At 48.5% G+C, this 19,189-nt stretch overlaps 1 protein-coding gene across 1 annotated transcript; it reads right to left on the bottom strand.

Annotated features, from left to right (window-relative positions):
- Positions 1-11,634: 11,634 nt before the first annotated feature.
- Positions 11,635-18,880, bottom strand: SMKR1 (small lysine rich protein 1). The gene is made up of 2 exons (XM_066366164.1): positions 18,797-18,880; positions 11,635-11,832 (listed from the first exon to the last, which is right to left on the bottom strand). The coding sequence occupies exons 1-2, from the start codon at positions 18,797-18,799 to the stop codon at positions 11,635-11,637; spliced, it is 201 nt and encodes a 66-aa protein (XP_066222261.1). The 5' UTR covers positions 18,800-18,880.
- Positions 18,881-19,189: the final 309 nt, after the last annotated feature.

The raw sequence follows: 19,189 nt of genomic DNA, 5'->3' as shown, positions 1-19,189 counted from the left end.
AGGCAGGCTTTTTCTCCAGCTGCTCTTCCATTCCAACCTTTTCCCCCTGCACTGCTGCCTCTCCCACTCCAGCCAAGTTCACTGGTGCCCTGAGTCCATAATTGAAAAATCAGCCCGTGTCACATGCTCTATCATTTTGGTCAGTGCTGCCCTCATCCTGGGTCATCATATTGTTACTCTTTCTTTCTTTTCTTATTTTATTTATTTATTTATTTATTATTTTTGTATTTTTCTGAAGTTGGAAACGGGGAGGCAGTCAGACAGACTCCCGCATGTGTCCGACCGGGATCCACCCGGCATGCCCACCAGGGGGTGATGCTCTGCCCCTCTGGGGCGTTGCTCTGTTGTGACCAGAGCCATTCTAGCGCCTGAGGCAGAGGCCATGGAGCCATCCTCAGTGTCCGGGCCAACTTTGCTCCAATGGAGCCTCAGCTGTGGGAGGGGAAGAGAGAGACAGAGAGGAAGGAGAGGGGGAGGGGTGGAGAAGCAGATGGGTGCTTCTCCTGTGTGCCCTGGCTGGGAATCAAACCTGGGACTCCTGCACGCCAGGCCGATGCTCTACCACTGAGCCAACCGGCCAGGGCCTCTTTCTTTTTTTATTAAGTGAGAGGCAGAGAGACGGATTCCTGCATGCGCCCCAACCAGGATCCACCTGGCAAGCCCCGTGCAGGGTGATGCTTTGCCCATCTGGGGCCGCTGCTCTGTTGCTTGGCAACAGAGCTATTTTAGCACCTGAGGCAAGGCCACAGAGCTATCCTCAGTGCCCAGGGCTAACTTGTTTGAACCATGTGAGCCATGGCTGCAGGAAAGGGAGAGAGAGAGAGAGGGAGAGAGAGAGAGAGAGAGAGTGAGAGAAGAAGAAGAAGAAGGAAGAGGAGGAGGAGGAGGAGGAAGAGAAGAAGAAGGAGAAGAAGGAGGAGGAAGGGGAGGAGTAGAGAAGCAGATGGTTGCTTCTCATGTGTGCCCTGACTGGGCATTGAACCTGGGACTTCCACACGCCGGGCTGATGCTCTACCACTGAGTCAACCAGCCATACCTACTAACACTCCAAACTGCAAATGGTCAGCTAAGGGGGAAAGGCCATAATGTGCTGAAAACTGAGCTGATGATTCAAGTTGCATAAACTATTTGTTCAGGGAAGAGAAGAGGAAAAGAGAGGATGGGGACCTGTCGGTGCCTGGGTGTGCTTGGGCTAAAAAGCTGCCTGCTTATCCCGCGATGACCAGGAAAGTTCGCAGTGGAGCTCCGTCATGTTCCTGGGCCTTGTCCCCAGCCGAGTCATCCCTGCTGAGACTGCCAAATACATATCGGGAGATTCAACTTCACATGAAAGAGTTTTCACACCCTGTGGCTGGAAAAAGTTCTGCAGGCAAATGTGTTCTCCCAGAGCTATGGTCGATCCAAGCAGCCACATATGCGAGAGGAAAGGCAATAGAGGAAGTGAGGTCAAGGTCATGTCCTCAGTGTAGTCCTGGACCAGGCCTCTCCCTGAGCTCAGACCTGGCCTTTGGGCTTTAGGGGGACAGGAGAAAAAGGCAGCAAAGGAGAAAAGAGGAGCCTGGATGCAAAAGGAAGCAGGAGGGTGGAAGGCTGTGCAGTAACAAGGACATCTTCTGTAAGTGGGGGCGGGGGGCTTCAGTGAGGGTGCCAGCCCTGGCCCCTCCTCGTCCCTCTTTCCTGTGTTTTAAAATGACCCCAGGATTCTGTTTGGATTCCCGTATGGAGAGGCCAACAGACCAGGAGACGGCTGCCATTGAGAAGTGTGTCACTCACAGTCCCCAAGAGGAGAGGGCACGTCACTCCACGCAGGGTCTCACAGGGAGGCACCAGTGTGTCAGGAGCGAGGGGGCAGCATGGGCCAGAGCCTTGGTTATGGTTTTTGTGGCAAGGGCAGGTGAGGCAGTAGGATGGGATAGTTTGGGTCATTTCAGTGGGCTCTGGCTGTAGGGGTGGTCCCTAGTTGTCAGGTACATGGCCCAGGGGTGACTTAGGGAAGGGGCACAGTCCCGGACTGTCATAACCCGACAAAAGGAGGCAAATGGCGTGGGCACTGGCTGGTTTGCGTATCACAGGTGCACTCACAGGCAAACTGCTTGCTCTCTCCAGAACCTGGGGAGGGGCAGCCCTCCTGGGTCTGCAAGGCCCCAAGATCTCAAAACATCACAAAATACAGAAAACACAAAGCACATTTCCAGAGCAACAGCGAGTCTTTTGGGGTTGTAACCTCTCTATGAGCCCTGTCCAATGACATGGGACAGGAGCCAAAACAGCCATATGGAAGCAGGATGCCCCCAGGTCCCCTCAAGGACCACATTCAGTTGTCAGCTGGTGACAACTCACTCTCCCCCTTTAGCCCTCCCTCCGCCACCCCGCAGGATACAGTACACTGGGCGAGAGCTTGGGCTCTGGAGTCAGAGCTGGCTGGGACTTTACCTAGACCGAGACGGTTACTGCTGTGTGACCATGGGTTAGTTACTTCACCCCTCGAAGCCTCAGAAATAGTTGGGAGAATTAAACGAATTCATTGATAGGAGCTTATCTACTGAGGCTTCTCTGTGAGCTGCATACTTCCTGCCTCAGAGAGTCCTTTGGAGCTGGCTAAAAACCGTGGGTTTCCTGTCTCAGACCTTCATGTGGCCAGTGCCTGGGCGATGACACTCAGTAAGTTACTGAGAGACAGCAAGGCCAAGAGAAGCGACAGTCTTTAAGGAGACTTCGGGTAACAGCAGGGAGACAACGGGGCTATGAGGAATCACACACCAGGCAGACAGAAGCCAACACCATGATGTGGGAAGCCTGGCAAGGCTGGCTGAGCCTCCATCACTTACACCCAGAAGTGGGCTACAAGGGCCCCAGGACACAGACCTGAGCCCAGGGCGTGAGAAGCTCCTGCTGGCACCACACGCAGAGGGCTGGACCCGGCAGCTGTGTCCACAGGTCTGTTGTAGCCCCAATACTGAAGTTAGAGCTGTTCAGTAAACACACGACAAAGACACTCTTCAACTCTGTTAGGCCCAGGATGAGAAATAAATTCACATCCTCGGAGGAAAATGGAAATGTCATATCCCTTTCAGGTCCCTAGTAGTGCCTGTACATCCAAACGATGAAGAATGGACTATTTACTTACTTATTTAAGAATGAACACCTTTTAAAGCAAATTGATATGTCCTGGTCATCTTATATCTATCTACACATTCCACAAAGGCTAACAATCCAGAGTTCACCTCCTTCGATACTCTCTCCTTCATTCTGCCTGCTCCCGACACAAAGACATCTTTATATGATTTCCAATGAGAGAGCAACATTTCACTGATGTGATTTCACAGAATTCTGCAGCCAGGACTCTTGTCACCCATCTTCCAGCCAGTGCTGTGACCCTGTGAGCCCAGAGCTCAGACCCTGGCGCACCTGTTTTTTGAAAAGCCTGACGCATCCCACCCAGGCCTTCTTGAAGGAAGTGAAGTGAAATCAAACCCTCCCACACTCCTTTAAAAATGTATACTCTAAATTCCAGTCATCATCGTCATCGTAGTAACATCTTCGAACTGCCCTGGTGCCTTTATGCATTTTGGTGCTGATGAGCCATCAGTTACCATGAGAACAAGAGTGTTTTTAAATACAAGGAGTCTTGTGGTGCTTGCCTATGTGTTTTATGAAAAACAAAACCCACATCTACAGGGCCAGCCTCAGCCAAGCTCAGGAAATTTAACAATGGAATATAAAGTCTTCAGTCAGTGGGGCTTAGAAGCCACTAGACTTTCACTTTATTTGTTCCTGAATTTTATTTTGAAGAAAAGGTATATTTAAAAAAAGAAAAAAGATTCACTTGCTTTATGAATTGTCACCCTTGAGTGAGTAGATTAGTTTTAAATGCAGAATCCTATCTCTGGACTTAAAGGCAGACTTGTCACTCCCGCCACACAATTGTAATCACTTCCTGAGCTATGGTTTGCTCTACCCTCTCCTCCCAGCCCAACCTGGTGACCCACTAGTGACAGAGCACTGTCAACTGACCAGGCACCCCCTGTATTTAGGCCAGAGGCCTCTGCATATTCTCCGAATGTTTGACAGAAGTAAGCTCTCCGATTTCAAGGACGTAACACATGCTTCTTCAGAATGTTCTGCGTGGTCCTATTTGCTAATTGATTTGACTTTAAGCTTTCCATTTAGATGTATGGAATGGAGTTCCAGCTGAGAATTCTAAACAGTCAATTTCAGGGGATTTGTGTGTGGGAACAAAGTTGAAGGTGGGAAGAAACCAACCCCATGGTCTGAACATGAGGCTATGTTAATGACACATTCTTCCTCCCATTAGTCCTACTGATAGAACTAACATCTTTTTTTTTTTTTTTTTTTTTTTTTTTATGTACCTTTCCGAAGCTGGAAACGGGGAGGCAGTCAGACAGACTCCTGCATGCGCCCGACCGGGATCTACCGGGCATGCCCATGAGGGGGTGATGCTCTGCCCATCCTGTGGCGTCGCTCCGCAGCAATCAGAGCCATTCTAGCGCCTGAGGCAGAGGCCACAGAGCCATCCCCAGCGCCCGGGCCATCTTTGCTCCAGTGGAGCCTTGGCTGCGGGAGGGGAAGAGAGAGACAGAGAGGAAGGAGGGGGGGGGGGGTGGAGAAGCAGATGGGCGCTTCTCCTGTGTGCCCCGGCCGGGAATTGAACCCGGGACCCCCGCATGCCAGGCCGACGCTCCACCACTGAGCCAACCGGCCAGAGCCCTAGAACTAACATCTTTTGTGCTCTTACCATGCGCTGGCACTGGGCTAAACATGTGACACATGTGCACACACAGAGCCTGGCTGTGCTGCAGCAACAGGCTGCCTGGTCGCCTTGGTGGGTGAGCTCCTAGAGCTGCCTTCAGCAGTGTAGGTGGAGCTCAGCCATCTCACGGAGGAACGGAAGCCCACAGGCTGCACACACCTGGCAGCAGGCAGCCACAGAGGCCAAGGATGAAGGACAGAGAGACCGAGAAGGGACCAAGTGACGCTGCGCAGTTCAACTTGCGCTGCCAACAGGTGGACCCGAATGCATAGACATTTGTGATGTGGAGAAAATAGTCGCCAGCTCTCCTGGGGACCTATTTGCGGCAAATATGACTATTGTAAGTATGGTGGTGACTGGTGCTCCAGAAGTCAGGGACTGAGAGGCCCAAGAAGACAAAGTTTGATGGACAGCAGCGGGGGCAGAGGCCCGAGGTTCCTGGGTGGTGCACCTCAGTCTGCACAGCCTCCCAGCCCCGCACGCTCCCCCTGAGCTGACATTACCATGAGCCTGACCCCTCATTCACAGCTACTCTGCTCCATTGATTAGTGCATTTTACCTCTGGGAGAGAAAACACAGGTTGAAGCAACGAGGGAAGACTGTTCACAGAGTTAACAGATCCAAGGTGCAAATAGCAGATAAAAAGTGCAGATCCCGACCCAGGGAGGGCGAATGGGATCCATGGTAAAGTGCTTTCTGTGGGAAGTGGATGGAGGCACGTGGAGGGAAGAGGGACAGTGGGCTGGTGGCACGTGGTGTGACTCAGAAGCCTGGACAGAGAGGCGACTGTTTTCTCTGCATCACAAGGAAAAGAGGATAAATAAGGCTGCACGCAGAAGGATAGACTTGGATGAGGAAGAAGTACTGGGGGGGGGAGGGTCCTGTTTTATGAGAAAGTCCCCTTCCTACATCTTGCCACCCCCCCCCCACTGTCCACCTGGAGGAGGACCTTCGTGGGAGGTCTGCCCTGCACACGCTGCCTGCCCCTCCCCCTCTACTGGAGATTTAGAACAAAGAAGGAAAAGCCTTGTTTGATCGATTTTGTATTTTTTTATTATAGTAAAATATAAATAACATAAAATCACCATTTTAACTATTTTAAGTGTACAGTATAATTTTGTGGCATTAAGTGCATTTGTAAGGTTGTGCAACCATCACAACTACCCATTTAGAAATTTTCATCACTCCAAACAGAATCTATGTACCCATTCAAACTGCCCAGTCCACTCTCTCCTCAGCCCCTGGTAACCACTATTCCACCTGCTGTCTCCACGATTTACTTATTCTAGATAACTTACATAAATGAACCATACAACATCTGCCCTTTCTCTGTCGGGCTTATTTCACTTAGCATAATGTTTTGAAAGTTCACCTATGCTGTGTAGCGTGTGTTAGAATGTCCTTCCTTTTTCTGGCTAACATTCCATTGTATGCATAGACAAGTTGTTTGCCCACTCACTTGTTGACAGCCTCTTGGGTTGTTTCCACCTCCCAGCTGTGCACTGGTGTACGAGGATCTGTCTGGCTCCCTGCTTGCAGTTATTCTGGGTATACACCTAGAAGTGGGATTGCTGGATCATACGGTAATTCTATGTTTAACTTTCTGAGGAACCGCCAAAGTCTTTTCCACAGTGGGTGCACTATGCCTGGAGCTATTTAAATGGAAAAATGAATCTATTCCAAAAGTCTCATGTCACTTTGGCCTGGAAGGATGTTCTAATGTCCAGATTTCAGAAGGCATGAGCCTCACTGGGCTGTGAAATGTGGGTGCCCCAACTTAGCCCCAGGTGCGATGGTGCACAGGTATCATCCAGAAGAGGGTGACCAAGAGGATTCACATCAAGTAAGAAGTAGTTGAGGGGACTGGAGCGTTTAGCCTGGGGAAGAACAGGTGTCCCTCAGCACAAAGTACTGTTTCTATCACAAGAGAAACAAAATGTGTACTTATGTGTGGGGACAGAGGTTAACTAGACTTCTTGTGGTGATTGTTCTGCAAAATATCAAATCATTATGTTGTATACCTAAAACTAATATAATATATATCAATTATATTTCAATAATAAAAATAATAAAAAGAATGGTCTCCAAAGGTTTGAAAGGCTGTCATGAGGACAGAAAGGGGATTGCTGAGTGAAATCACCAGGACACCAACTCTGGCCAAGTGCTGCTTCCGGTGCTGGGAAGCAGGGAGGTGGCAGGAACCCGACCACACAGCGTCTGAGGGCTGTGGTGAGAGTGTGGTCTCAGCCCAAGAGCAGCAGGTTGCCCTAGGGATGTTTGAGACGGAAGAGCAATGGGTCACACCTGTATTTGTGTGTGGTAAAGAATGGCAAGTGAGGAGAAAATCTATCTCAGGTTGGCTCTGACTCTCACCACCAAACCCAGCAGGGCATGGCTCTGCCAGCAGGCCTACCCAGCCTCCGGGAGTGCCTGGCCACTGCAGGGACCCTGCTTCAAGCAGGCGGCATCTCTGCACTCTGGCTACAGCTCGGGGACACATGCTACACCAGGGGTCGGGAACCTATGGCTCATGAGCCAGATGTGGCTCTTTTGATGACTGCATCTGGCTCGCAGACAAATCTTTAATAATAAAAAAAAATGGCCCTGGCCGGTTGGCTCAGTGGTAGAGCATCGGCCTGGCATGCAAGGGGTCCTGGGTTCGATTTCCGGGCAGGGCACACAGGAGAAGCACCCATCTGCTTCTCCACCCCTCCCCCTCTCCTTCCTCTCTGTCTCTCTCTTCCCCTCCTGCAGCGAGGCTCCATTGGAGCAAAAGATGGCCCGGGCGCTGGGGATGGCTCCTTGGCCTCTGCCCCAGGCGCTAGAGTGGCTCTGGTCACAACAGAGCGATGCCCTGGAGGGGCAGAGCATCGCCCCCTGATGGGCAGAGCGTCACCTCCTGGTGGGCATGCCAGGTGGGTCCCGGTCGGGCGCATGCAGGAGTCTCTCTGACTGTCTCTCCCCGTTTCCAGCTTCGGGAAAACAAACAAACAAACAAACAAACAAAAAAATAAAAAATAGCATTAGGCCCTGGCCAGTTGGTTCAGTGGTAGAGCGTCGGCCTGGTGTGCAGGAGTCCCAGGTTCGATTCCCGGCCAGGGCACACAGGAGAAGCGCCCATCTGCTTCTCCACCCCTCCCCCTCTCCTTCCTCTCTGTCTCTCCCCCTCCCACAGCCGAGGCTCCATTGGAGCAAAGATGGCCTGGGCGCTGAGGATGGCTCTGTGGCCTCTGCCTCAGGCACTAGAATGGCTCTGGATGCAACAGAACAAAGCCCCAGAGGGGCAGAGCATCGCCCCCTGGTGGGCATGCCGGGTGGATCCCGGTCAGGCGCATGTGGGAGTCTGTCTGACTGCCTCCCGGTTTCCAGCTTCGGAAAAATGAAAAAAAAATAATAATAACATTAAAAATATAAAACATTCTCATGTATTACAATCCATTCATTTCCTACCACTCATGTTCATGGTTGCGGGTGGCTGGAGCCAATCACAGCTGTCCTCTGAGACAACATCAAATTTTTACTGAATAATGCGTAACGTACTCAGGTCGTTGTATGGCTCTCACGGAATTACATATTAAAATATGTGGCATTCATGGCTCTCTCAGCCAAAAAGTTTCCCAATCCCTGTGCTACACCCTCTCAACACCAGGGGAAGATACAGAGGCGCTGGGCACAGACCAGATGCTGACAGCAGGAGGTGTGCTCTGTGCACCAGTTTAAGCCCCAAGTCCCTCCCTTCTACCTTTACTGCCAATTTATATTTTATTTTATTTTATTTTTTACTTTATTTTTTTGACAGAGACAGAGAGTCAGAGAGAGGGGCAGATAGGGACAGACAGGAAGGGAGAGAGATGAGAAGCATCAATTCTTTGTTGTGGCACCTCAGTTGTTCATTGATTGCTCTCTCATATGTGCCTTGCGGGGGGAGGGGCAACAACAGAGTAAGTGACCCCTTTCTCAAGCCAGCGACCTTGGCTTCAAGGCAGTGACCCTGTGCTCAAGCTGATGAGCCTGTTCTAAAGCCAACAACCTCGGGGTTTGGAACCTGGGTCTTCTGCATCCCAGTCTGACGCTCTATCCACTGCACCGCCGCCTGGTCAGGCTCATCTCCTATTTTATAAAAGAGACTGAGACAAGGACCCCTTGTCCAGCAGATCACAGTCCCTGTTCCCATTCTCCCAGATGGTCCTACTAACATCTCTTGGCCCCAGCCTCCTGTTGCTCACCTTCCTGAGTCGTATGAAGTTGAAAGAGAAGCCTAACTGCCCTCGGTGGTGATGGCATCTGTGCCCAGCCTTCCCCAGGCTGGGGGCACCAGGCTGGAAGGACCCTGGCTTATCCTCCTAGTGCCAAGCAGAGTAAATGCAAAACAAATGTGTTAAAATGAGCCAAGTTTGTTGACAAAGGTGTTAAAAATTTAATTTCTCTAAAAAATTAGAGCTACTTGCTTCACAAAGCCTCCTGGCTTCTGTATGACCCCAGGGTTCCAATGACTGAAAAGAATTCAGCCACTCTGCCAAACACTGGGCGTAAGTGTCCCATCTGATCAGATTAGTACTTCCTCTCTCCTATGCTTACATCCTCCCTGCTCATTATTTAAGCTTCTCAGAAAAAAGCATTCCCAGTTCCAGATGGCCTCCTTAGCTTGTACATGTCTGCTGATCGGTATGTCGCTGTCGTTGAACAAGGCTGTTGCTGCTGCCGGCGAGATCAGAGGGAAGGTCTGCAAGGGCCACCCCCCAGAGTTCCAATAAACACAACTGCTCAGATACGAGCTCCTGAACCCGACCAAGCAAGGCAGAGAGGGCATGAGCCATCCTCCAAGCGCAGAGACTCAGAAGGCCTGTCAGCATCTGGTCCAGCAGCAGGAACTGGAGCACTGCTCCTCCGAGGGCATGTGGTCCAGCAGAGCGGTGTGCCTAGGAGCTTAGTAAAAACGCAAATTCTCGAACTCTCCTGCTGGGTGGGGCCTGACAAGTCCCCCAGGTACCTGTGATGCACATTAAACTTTGAGGACTGAGCTAGTGTGTTCACAAACAGAAACCACTAGATCCAGCCCAGCAGTCTCAGCAGAGTGGGAAGGTTCTCTCCGTTTCCAAAGCCCGACAGAGAGCAGAAAGCCCCCTTCAGGTTAAGAGGAGCACCAACCTCCACGGAAACCTGGCAACTAGCCAAGGGCTCACCCCAAATCTGCACCACCGACAGCATCGCTACACAAATGACATCCCCATCAAACTCCCGTGGGTGATGAGCACCCCACTTCTCTAGGACAAAGATGCCTGTGACTTCCTTTCTTTTCTGATACTTATGAAACCCCAAATCCTGGGTTGCAGCTTTCTTTTTTTTTTTTGTATTCTTCTGAAGCTGGAAATGGGGAGAGACAGACAGACTCCCGCATGCGCCGGGATCCACCTGGCACGCCCACCAGGGGCTACGCTCTGCCCACCAGGGGGCGATGCTCTACCCCTCCGGGGCGTCGCTCTGCCACGACCAGAGCCACTCTAGCGCCTGGGGCAGAGGCCAAGGAGCCATCCCCAGCGCCCGGGCCATCTTTGCTCCAATGGAGCCTTGGCTGCGGGAGGGGAAGAGAGAGACAGAGAGGAAGGGGGGGGGGGTGGAGAAGCAAATGGGCGCTTCTCCTATGTGCCCTGGCTGGGAATCGAACCCGGGTCCCCCACACGCCAGGCCGACGCTCTACCGCTGAGCCAACCGGCCAGGGCCCTGGGTTGCAGCTTTCTTTAGCCAACTACAAGAATCTTCAAGCGTTTCATGAAGCAGCCTGTGGCATCATTTTAATCCAGACAAACCAAATCATCCCAGGACAGCTGCTGCCTTGAGGAGCCAGAGCTGTGAGTAGAGACCACAGTGCAGGTGTTAGCATGGGGGAAGCGGCAAGACACGCCAGGAAGACAAAGCAGGGGGCTGGGGTGCAGTGCCAGGCGATTCAGAGACGGTGCTTACATTTAAAAATGCCTTTCCTTCCTGGTTTCACATTTGGGGCTTTTAGATCTTTGGGGCTGAGGACAAAGAACTGCAACTTTATCTCTTAAGTGTCTCCGCCCAGGCTAGGAAGAGCCTGTAATATCAACAGAATGCTTCGGGCAAGTTTCTGGCACAAATTCCATAATTTGGGGTCAGCCAAATTTAAAAGCAAGCCTGCAGAAGGCGGTAAGAAGATGTAAGTGTGCAGAAAAAGAGGGAGAAGAGTCAGGTGAGACAGAACAGCGAAGGGCCGGGGCTGCTTTGTTCCCTTCCCCCTGCACCCTACCCTCTGAACGCTGTGGGCTTCTCTGAATCCCGTGTTCATACGCCCTAACCAGGTCCCCTAACCCCGTCTCTACCAGCCTCTGTGGCTAATTAGAACCAGGCAAGAGTCACACTGCTGAGAAGAAAACTATAAAAACAAAAGATTTATTATTTTCCTGGAAAAGACAAGGAAAGGAACCAGTGCCCAAGAGAAGGATGTTCATAAGCAAATCCTGTGCTTTTTGCCATGTCCTCTCTAAATAATAAACCCCCTTTGACAAAAGAAAATGCCTGCAAACCAGTACCGCCTTTTGAGAGTGAGGTTTAATTCTGATCTAGGATTATAATAATTTTTTAAAGTCCTACAGATTACAGCATGCGGTGTAGGAATGACTCCGATGTTTCCCTCTTAACTTCCGAAAAACCAAACTGGCTAACCATACCTAGATTGAGCTGAGGAGGTAAGTTGCATTTCTTGACCATTATCTACCAAAGAAAAGCTTGCATCTCAAGTGGCCTTCAGTAAGTCCCTTCTGCTTGCAGTCCTTGTATTATCCTGATTGTTCTTCCCCAAGTTCTGTTCTCTGTGCCAGAGACGCGCTGTGAGACGCTGTCACTCAAGTCTTGTTTTTCCCTTTCTTGGACTTGGGCGCCCCCGGCCAGCGGAAGCCCCTCATGTTCAGGCAGTCGGCCACGTTGTGGGCGATGTAGTAGAGGTTCCGCATCGCGGCGGGGCTCAGAATGTCCACTTCAGGTTTCTTCTGCTTCTTCCCGAGAGGCTTGCCCCGGCCTTTTGCTCTTTTCCCCTTACCTGGCTTTCAAAGACAAGTATACATATGGGGCAAAAAATTAGTTTTTATAACCTTGATATAATTTTCAACACGTCCTATTGAACTAAAGAAAAGATACATTCCTAAAAGGAAAAAAATTGCAGCAGAGGAGAAGAAACGTCCCCTAGACTAAAAGGGGCCCAACTCAAAGCAACATGAGGACTTTGCATTCTGATTGGAACAACCACCCCCCAGAAAGACATCTTTTTAGGCAAAAAAAAAATGTGTACACATTCCAGAGAGGCACACTAAAATCTGCAGAAATGAAATAAAAGAAGGCTTGACATCTGCTTTCAAAAACTGCCGCTTCCACTCCCCCTGCTCCAAAAAAGGACAGATGACGCAAATGTGGCAACATCCTGATAAATTCTAAATCTGAGCAGTGAATATATGGGAATTCATATTCCTATTCTATTTTTTGTGTATGTATGGGAACTTTCCTGTTAAAAATGAAATTAGAAGCCTTTGATCTTCAGGATGCAAAGATACATTTTAGCACTTGTTATGCAGTAGTGTCTAGCTTGCCAAGCATTCACGAGGACAGAGACGTGAGTATAAGACACAAATACTGACATGAAGCAAGCATTAATAAATGACTGGCACCCTCACTTTATCACAGCTAGTTCTCAGAACTGGATTTCAAGAGAGGTAGGTATCATTTGGCTCAGCAAGCTCACAGGGCAGACAGACGTCCAGTAGGCTCAGCACCTGTGTTTTTGCCACAACTACGCTGCCAGGCTAATGCCTGATGGGAAGAGGAAGGTTTACATCTGAACCCAGGAATAAACAACCTCTGAAGTTTTGCTCCAGCTCCTGCACAAAGCTGAGTTGCCTTCTCTATGTTCTATGACCCACCCGTGCAGAAAATAACAGATGGGGGTGTATTATTTAGAGGGTGTCTGCTCCGGACAAGGGAAAGCAGAGGAATGGATAAATTCTCAAGGACACCTTGCAAATGTTCATATGAAATAGATGTTCTGTTCATAGCATCCCATCTTAAAGGTGTCCCAAGTTAAACAAAGAGAAACATAGTTGATGTTAAAAACACTAAAATATGTTTTTGTTCAGTGAAATGGATTATAGTCCTAGACATAAAGCCCAGGAATGAAGAGGAGAAGCTAGGAGCTTAGTAAAAACGCAAATGATTTGGAGTCCTGACCTTATTTTTTTTTTTAGATTTTACTTGATTTTTAGAGAGAGGTGAAGAGAGAGAAAGAAGGGGGAAAACTGGAACCATCAACTCGTAGTAGTTGCTTCCTGTATGTGCCTTGACCAGGCAAGACCAGGGTTTGTTTTTTAGGGGTTTCTTTTGTTTTGTTTTGTTTTGTATTTTCCTGAAGTTGGAAATGGGGAGGCAGTCAGACTCCTGCATGAGCCCGACTGGGATCTACCCGGCATGCCCACCAGGGGGTGATGCTCTGCCCATCTGGGGTATTGCTCTGTTGCAACCAGGGCCATTCCAGCGCCTGAGGCAGAGGCCATGGAACCATCCTCAGCGCCTGGGCCAACTTTGCTCCAATGGAGCCTTGGCTGCAGGAGGGGAAGAGAGAGACAGAGAGGAAGGAGAGGGGGAGGGGTGGAGAAGCAGATGGGCGCCTCTCCTGTGTGCCCTGGCTGGGAATCGAACCCGGGACTCCTGCACGCCAGGCTGACGCCGCTCTACCACTGAGCCAACCGGCCAGGGCCAAGACCAGGGTTTTGAACCAGCGACCTCAACATTCCAGGTTGATGCTTTATCCACTGCGCCACCACAGGTCAGGCAGGCCTTGGCTTTTTTTAATGACTATATCTTTTTGCATGTCAACCATACTTGACATACCTGAAATAACTGGGGGGGGAAAAAAAGGTGTTTTGATCTCTAAAAAGGTTTGAGAACTAAAATTCACACATTTTTATTCCAAGATTTCATCTTTCTGTAGAAATTTGCAAACTGATTCTGAAATTCATATGGAAATTCAAAGGACATAAGATAGAGGGCTGATTTTTTATTCAAAGTTCTCCTTTTTTGTAAAGGATTCTACAATTCATGTGGAAATTCAAAGGACTTTGGAAAAGAACAAAGTGGAAGGACTAACACTACTTTATTTCAAGCATTGTATAAAGCTACAGTATCTAGACAGTACTGCTATCAAGATAGACAAATAGATCAATGGAACAGAACAATGTTCAGAAGCAGATCCACACACATATAAGAACAACCAATTTTCAACAAAAATGCAAAGCAATTCAGTGAAGCAAGGGTGACCTTTATAATGAATGAAAATGGAACAATAAATATCCATTTGCAAAAAAGATGAACCTCAATCCATAATTGCATCATCTATAGAAACTAACCAAAATGGCTCAGAGAGCCAAATAGAAAATCAGAAACTAAAAAAGCTAGAAGAAAACCTTTTTGGCCTGACCAGGCGGTGGCGCAGTGGATAGAGCGTCGGACTGGGATGCGGAGGACCCTGGTTCGAGACTCCAAGGTCACCAACTTGAGCGCAGACTGATCTGATTTGAGCAAAAGCTCGCCAGCTTGGACCCAAGGTCGCTGGCTAAAGCAAGGAGTTACTCAGTCTGCTGAAGGCCCATGGTCAAGGCACATATGAGAAAGCAATCAATGAACAACTAAGGTGTCGCAATGCGCAATGAAAAACTAATGATTGATGCTTTTCATCTGTCTGTCTGTCCCTGTCTATCCCTCTCTCTGACTCTCTCTCTGTCTCTGTAATTAATTAATTAATTAATTAATTTAAAACCCCAAAAACCTTTTTGACCTTGGATCAGGCAAAGATTTCTTGGATGTGACAATCTAAAAGCACAGTCCATGAAAGAACAAGCTGATAAATTCATCATAAAAATTAAAACCTTGTGCTCTTCAAAAGATATTGTTAAGAAAATGAGAAGTCTCCTGACCAGGCAGTGGCGCAGTGGATAGAGCGTCAGACTGGGATGTGGAAGACCCAGGTTCAAGACCCTGGGTCACCAGCTTGAGTGCGGGTTCATCTGGTTTGAGCAGAGTTCACCAGCTTGGACCCAAGGTCGCTGGCTCCAGCAAGGGGTTACTCGGTCTGCTGAAGGCCCACGGTCAAGGCACATATGAGAATGCAATCAATGAACAACCAAGGTGTCGCAATGAAAAAAGCTGATGATTGATGCTTCTCATTTCTCTTTGTTCCTGTCTGTGTCCCTATCTATCCCTCTCTCTGACTCTCTCTCTGTCTCTGTAAAGAAAAGTAAAAATATAAATAAATTCAAAATTAAATAAAAAAGAAAAAAAAAAGAAAATGAGAAGTCAAGCCACAGATTGGGAGAAAATATTGCAAAAATCTTCTATCCAGAATAGATAAAAGACTCTCAGAACATAATAAGAACGCAATCCAATATAAAAAACAGTCAAAAGATTTGGCACTAGTTACAAAGACTGACCATACCAGCTGTTGGTGAGGATGTGGAGAAAATGCAACTTTTATACACTGCTGGGGGAAATCTGAAACAAGAGAGCCACTTTGGAAAGACAATTTGGCAGTTGCTTGAAAAGGTTAAACACATATCTACCATATGATCCAGCCATTCCACTCCTGGGAACTTTCCAAGTGAAATGAAAACATATGTCCATTCAAACACTCTTTCATGAATGTTCACAGTAGCTTTATTTGTAATAGCTAAAACCTGGAAACAACCCAGAAGTGCACCAGTAGATGAATGAATAAACAAACCTGGTATCACAATACCCGGGAATACTACTCAGCAATTAAAAGGACTAGCCATTGATACATACTACAACATGGATGAATTTCAAAATAATTATACAAGTGAAAGAAGCCAGACCCCCCCAATACTGTTTAATGCCATATATATAATCCTAGAAATTATAAACTAATCTACAGAGACAGAGGGCACATTAGGGGTTGCTTGGGATGCGGGGTGGGGAGCTATGTACGGAGAAGCAAGAGAAAAGGACGGATTATAAAGGACCACAAGGAAATTTGTGATCAACACATTATCTTGATTGTGGTGATGGCTGAATGGGAGCATACTTACACCAAACGTCGAACTGTACATTGTAAATATAATATGTGCAATTTATTGTACGTCAATTATACCTCAGTAAATCTGTTCATAAATTAGTATCCATGAGTGAAAAATTTCAGTTTCTGAGCTGATTTAGGTTGGTTCAATACAACTCCATGGCTCTTGGCTATTCCTGGTCTCAAAACTCAGAGCTGCTGACTTGAAGTTCTAAACCCTTAATGAAGACCACATGCCTCCAGCCACACTGGCCTTCCTTCCTGTCCCCAAACTCATGGAGCTCCGCTCTGTTCCTGCCACTTCCTGCAGACCTTCCACGGGTGGCATAATTTGTTTCTCCTCCTCCTGCTGGCCTCTGCTCAAACATCACCTCTTTAGAAAAACCTCCCAGTCACCATATCTATATTCTAGCTATAATTAGGATGACCATATAATTTATTGCCCAAACCAAGACACTTCAACAAACATAAATTGGGATTGTCTCAAAGGGTTATGTCTCCAAACAACCCTCCCAGCAGTTTCATGCTCTATCTCCTTACTCTAAGCACACTTCACTAATAGTATTTTGTGTGTGTGTGTGTGTGTATTAATTGTATGTTTCCCTAACCACCGGTTTGTCTACCATTTCACCACTGAATTCCCCAGGCCTATACCAATGTAGAGATGAATAAATATGCGCTGTGTGAACAAACTATAACTCAGATGCAATGCAGACCCAAGATTTAGAAAGCAAATGTAGATTTCTGTTTTTCTGAGATTTTTTTTATAACCTTAGTTGATTGATTGATTGATTTTTAGAGAGAGAGGAAGGAAAGAGAGAAACATTGATTTGTTGTTCCACTCATTTATGCATTTGTTGGTTGATGGCTGTATGTGCCTTGACTGGGGGTCAAACCTGCAAACTTGGCATATTTGGACAACACTCTAAGAAACTGAGCTACCTGGCATGGTCTGCTTCTCTGAATTTTTAAGATGCCTCTTTCATTCATTCAACAAATACCTAATGTGTGCCAGGCCCTGCAGTTCTTGGCTCCTGTGTTCATGAGCCTTACAGGCCAGTGAGGAGAAATCACAAACACATTTCCTCACCACTGAGCTCTGAAAGAAGCAGCCAGGGGTACGTGGAATTATGATGACATAGGATGGACAGGGAGTGACCTAGTCTGGGATATGAAGGAAGAAGAGTGGAAGGGTGGGGAATTCCTTGGCAGAGTAAGCAGCCGGTGCAAAGGCTCTGAGGCTGGAGAGAACATGCTAAGTTGAAGGAACAACAACAACAAAAAGGATCAATGTGGCCGACCCATAGGCAACCATGGAGTGGGGGCAGTGAAAGGAGTTGAGGCTGGAAAGGTAGGCAGTGTGCAGTTCTGCCCTGCAGGCTTTGGAAGCTAAAGTGTTCAGCCTTTCTGCAGGGAGCAGTGGGAAGCCATCAGCTTAAATTACTTTATTAAACCACTCTGCTTCAGTTCCCTGGGCTGAAAGAAAATGGCAAAATCAACCTTGTGAAGTAATCTGGGAATGACTCAGTTTAAATCAAGAGGTATTTATTTAGTGCTTTTACACGCAATGAACTGGAAGGAACGCAGATTTGCCAAACACATCTCTACACTACAGTCTAATGTGGGTGAGGAATAAGGCTTTCCAAGGTCAAACAGGCAAAACACCATAAGTAGGGTACGGAGGGCTATGGGTGCTTAGGGAGCAATTGGGAAACAGGAGGTACTTCTGAGCTGGGTCTGTCTTGAAGAAAAGTAGACCAATAGCTAGAGATGGGGCAGGTGTAGGAGGGTTCCAGAATAATGTGGGTCTAGAGTGAGATTTTTTATTAAGCAGAGAAAATAATACAGTAGATAAAGCTCAAGACGTTGAGGCCTCTTTACCAAGAGCTCTGAGCGCCAAGCTCAAGCTGAGAGTACCAGTTGAGTAGACACAGTGGAAGTCCCTGAGGATATGGGGTGCAGGTTATATAAGATCATATCGGTTCTGGGACAATCAAACTGGCAGGGAAGGAGGACAAAGGAGATGGAGAACCCCTGGATAGCAGCTGGATATGGGCTAATGCCAGAATCAGGCTGGTGGCCAAGAGGACCTGACCACCAACCAGTAACTGTTGGGGAGGGAAGCAGGTCCTAAGAGACTGAATGAGGGTTGAGAAATAGGAATGCTTGTGAGTTTGAGGCCAGGAGGATGAATGAACTATTGGAACGTGCCAATGAGGCCAAAGAAGGTAGTTAAAAGAGCTGGATTTTGAACACAACTTAAGGTTCTTGGATGGAGAGAGCCAGCTGGAGGTTGGAAACAGAGGCTTGAGGTTTCAGAGGCTTAACCTGGAACTCTGTGAGATGGAAGGGCGTTGCAAACTTTTCTAGGCATAAAATGCAAGGATTCCTTGCCTAAAACGTCTCCTCCAAAGCCCTTCCTTAAGCTGGAATTCTTTAAAATGAGCCAGCGGTCCAAGTGGCACCTGGACTCATTTTTTACTTCTTAATTTGTAGATTAAAACCCCACACAGGACCAGGGAAGTGGTGGCAGCAGCTAACTGCCTGACCACTATGTGCTGGCACTTACTGGCATCCAGGGGTTCCACATCACGTGACAAGCCTCTCTTTATTTCACACATTAAACCATCCTCTGGATGTGAAAATAACTGACTCAACGGAGCCAAGGAGCTAAAACCAACCAACTCACAGAAAGAAAGAGGGATCAGCCTGATTCTGCTGCTGCTGCTGTCCCACTCATCGCGCAGACCACCTGGGGAAGCTCGCTCCCCCACATCTTTACCCAGGTGTTCAGACCACTGGGTTGGACACCACCCACAACACGAGGAGATGCAAATGGATGCCAAATCTCAGTAAAGCGTGACTCTACGAAGCAGAACAGTAGGAAACGAATCGGAATCTCTTATACTTAAAAAAGACGTGTATTACCATACCATGGTAACTCCCTTCTCAGTTGAGCAGGTAAGTGTGGCATGGGTTCCCAATCCTCAAATGGAGAGAGAGACCCTAAATCTGTTTGTCACCTAGGGTCGGAGCCCCCGCACCCATTCCTGCCCCGCAGCCGGCTTCCTCGTTCGCACTCCCGGGGAACCCCACAGGTGCGGGCCCTCGCCACGCTACTCAGAAGCCGAGAAGCTCCGGGGAACTCGGCAGGGTTAGAGGGCAGCCAGCCACCGAGCTGCCGCCACGCTGGGCTCCAGCACCCGCCTCACGGAGGCACCGAGGCCACCCGCAACACTGCGGGCTAGCACTACGCAGGGATGGGACGCGCGGCAGCCCGCGGGCCGCGCGCACAAACGCCGGGGGCGGGGCCGCGCAGTGTTTAC

The sequence above is a fragment of the Saccopteryx leptura genome, chromosome 2, assembly GCF_036850995.1.
Source record: "Saccopteryx leptura isolate mSacLep1 chromosome 2, mSacLep1_pri_phased_curated, whole genome shotgun sequence".
Taxonomy (NCBI): domain Eukaryota; kingdom Metazoa; phylum Chordata; class Mammalia; order Chiroptera; family Emballonuridae; genus Saccopteryx; species Saccopteryx leptura.
This window is presented reverse-complemented; position numbering and strand designations above follow the sequence as displayed.